Source organism: Triticum dicoccoides, chromosome 2B (genome assembly GCF_002162155.2).
Source record: "Triticum dicoccoides isolate Atlit2015 ecotype Zavitan chromosome 2B, WEW_v2.0, whole genome shotgun sequence".
In the NCBI taxonomy this organism is placed as follows: domain Eukaryota; kingdom Viridiplantae; phylum Streptophyta; class Magnoliopsida; order Poales; family Poaceae; genus Triticum; species Triticum dicoccoides.
The window spans coordinates 270608216-270611321 of record NC_041383.1 but is presented as its reverse complement, the minus strand read 5'-3'; the positions used below and the strand labels follow the sequence as shown (position 1 = coordinate 270611321).

Below are 3106 nucleotides of genomic sequence, written 5' to 3'. Positions count from 1 at the left end.
TGCGTATTTTTTTCGTTTCCAAGAGGTACGGCTCTGGGGAAGCAAAACCGTGCCTCTCGAGGAAGGGGGGAAAATAGAGAACATATTTTTTTCCGGTTCAAAGAGATATGGCCGTGCCAAGCAAAATCATGCCTCTCATGAAAGGAAAAAAAATATTTTTTACAAAGCTGAGTCATCTATTTTGAAACGGAGGGAGTATAGTCGTTGATCAAGAAAGTGTCGATGACGATAGAAAAGGAGAAATGGTTAGTCTCCAAGAATGGAACCGTCATGTCAAATCAACGCTACCCAATCTCCATCAACCAGCTAAAGTGGGTTTGTGCACGTATCATCAGGGTGCTGGTGTTGGCGGTGGTGAGTGGTGACCAAACTTAAATACCAGACCAGAATCACTACTAGTCGGCATGACAACCTGGCGTCCACCTACCATAAATAGGCGTTGGCAACAGACAAACGGGCCAGAGCATGAAGGATCAGAATGTCATTCTTTTTTGCATAAAATATTTCTGATTCATGAGTAGAGGAAGAAAGAAAAGACAGCAGAAAAGTTATGGGGCCATATCCAACATATAGTAGTATCCACGACCTAAAACACAGAACACATACAATCGTATAAAATTATTGTTCTAACTTAAAAATGACCAACACAGCCTCGCGAGTCTGAATTTCGCCCATGCATCACCATGAACTGAACTGCCAGCCAAACACTCGATCACCATGCAGAGGAAGAAGAGGATGATGAATGTCATGAATGTGTAGTAGAGGTTGCAGATATTACAATGTGTACCGCTAACTCCCTCTTTATCAGCAGCAGGGCCCTGAAACAAGCTAAGGTTTGGCATATAATCTTATTCTTCAATAATTGTCAGCAAGGCAGCCATAGCAAGTGCATTATTACTTACTCCTAGTACAGCATAGAGAGCTGGTTCAAGTAAACTTTGCCACATGTAATGATAATTAATAGTTTATGTTATACTGTTGGTACGATAAAAGCTGTGCAAACTGGTCGGTCCCTCCCACCCAGAGCATTGTTTGCTTGCAGAGCTCTAGGGTGTAAGATTCACCATGCAGGTGCCTTGGACTTCTCCACAAGAATGATCCTACCATTCCACTCAGTCTCGTCGCAAGCTCGGATTGCTGCATCAGCGTCCTCATCCTTCTCCAGGGATAAAAACCCAAAGCCTCGAGAATCTCCAGTTCTAAGAAAATTTGCAAATTAGGTTAACATCTAGCAAACCTACTTAAGTCTACATCTAGCAAACCTACTTAACAGAGTACAAATGTAGAATGATATTGCCTGGTTTTTTCAGTATACCAGAGTTATTTCATATATAAAATGTCCAAAAAAAAGCTCTTATCATATAGTAGTACAAAGTACGTTCTCTGCCAGCCTCATCATCAATTCAATTTCAACTATTATTAAAAGAGAAACCATCTAATATCCAACTATTATTTGACCATTTTAGTTCAATCGCAACGTAGTACAAACTACAGTCACAGTCAGTCCCATCAATCTAGCTTTCTCGTGGTTAATTAATTAGTGAAGGGGCAAACCAGCTAAAATCCAACCACCATCGATTGCTTATAGTTCATTCATAGCAGACTTCGCAGAACAAAATTTACCAATTATGCTCTTGCAAGCTGAAATATAAGTGTATGTATAGCATGCCTCAAATATAGTAGAAAAATAATTAGGGGTACTTTTTCTTAGATGTTTCCTTGATCCACATGCAGACAAAATACAACCTATATTTTCAAACGACAGTAGATGGAATCCTAAGTACTCTCCCTATATTTAAACACAATCCATCAAGTGTTAAAAATATGAGAGGGCCTTACAATCATGCAGCCCGTTTATGAGTTGTGTATCAGTCTGACAAGGTGTGCCTTGTCCATGGTTTCAAAAGGAGAAAAAATGCAAACTTGAGCCGCAATGGAGGAAGTGATGACAAACACTGTATTATAAACTAAAAGAGCCTGCTTGGTAAGCTACAATGAATTGGCTTGCCTATGTTTGGGGTAAGGCCAGTTGAGAGCAAACCAACAAACTGTGAGAGAAACCACATTGGAAATGTTGGAGCCAAACCAAATTCCATTGGTAGCACCCATTGGCATGGCAAAACTTGGCAAGGCTAACATTTCTAGTAAACCAAGCAGACTTGAAGAGTATCGCAGTGTCTCTCCATTCACAAACAAAGAAACAAGTAGGTACAAATAACTGCATGTGAAAGCGATTACCGTTTATCTCGGACAACCCGCACCCTTGTTACACGTCCAAACTTTGCAAATTTCTTCTCCAACTCTCGCTCTGTGGTGGCATAGCTAAAACCTGCAACAAACAGATTCCGCCCAGGCTTACCCAATCCAGTCTTCCTGTTGGCAGGTGGTGACCAACATCTTTTAGGAGAATGATGCCTTGCTGGAGGTGATCTGTGCCTTGGTGAATGCCTTCTTCTACAATGTAAAAATATATATATAATTAGTACCAACAACATTATAAAACAATAAAAGAAGTAAAACAAAGAAGTAACAAAACATAGATCTTCTACTTAAAGTTGCAGAGTCAGAAAACATGTGGTACTGTTGGTTTAAAACATGTTCATCCAAATTCAGATAACAAAAAGGTTGGAGGTTTACTCAGTGGTACACCAAAAAAATCACCTTGGAGATCTTCTATGGTGATTCCTAGAGTGTGGAGACCTTGATCGAGATCTACCATGCTCCCTTTTATGTCTAGAGGAATCAGTTTTCCTTGATGGTGACCTTGATTTTGATCTATCTCTCTTCCTTGTTGGGGAGTCCCTCTTTCTTGTTGGGGATTCCCTCCTCCTTGGAGAGGAATCTCTCTTTCTTGGCGAGTCTCTCCTTCTTGGAGAGGAATCCCTCCTTGTTGGGGAATCCCTCCTCCTTGGTGAGGAATCTCTCTTTCTTGGTGAGTCTCTCCTTCTTGGAGAGGAATCCCTCCTTGTTGGGGAATCCCTCCTCCTTGGTGAACCCCTCCTCTTGGGCGAGGCTCTTCTTTTAGGAGATGGAGATCTTCGCCGCGGTGACCCATGCCTCCTTTTAGGGGATGGAGATCTTCGCCGTGGTGACCCATGCCTCCTTT

The 3106-nt window shown here is 41.5% G+C and overlaps 1 protein-coding gene across 3 annotated transcripts in view; it reads right to left on the bottom strand.

Annotated features, from left to right (window-relative positions):
• Window positions 1–487: 487 nt before the first annotated feature.
• Window positions 488–3106, bottom strand: part of LOC119363487 (serine/arginine repetitive matrix protein 2-like) — an 11264-nt gene continuing 8645 nt past the window's right edge. For 2 of the 3 annotated variants that reach the window (XM_037628852.1, XM_037628854.1), the window contains 3 exons: window positions 2662–3102; window positions 2239–2454; window positions 545–1199 (listed from right to left, as the gene is read on the bottom strand). In XM_037628852.1, the coding sequence (XP_037484749.1) occupies window positions 1061–1199; window positions 2239–2454; window positions 2662–3102 (796 nt within the window). In that variant the 3' untranslated portion in view covers window positions 545–1060. Of the gene's footprint in view, window positions 1200–2238; window positions 2455–2661; window positions 3103–3106 lie in introns of all 3 variants that reach the window. The other variant, XR_005174000.1, reaches the window with a different exon arrangement.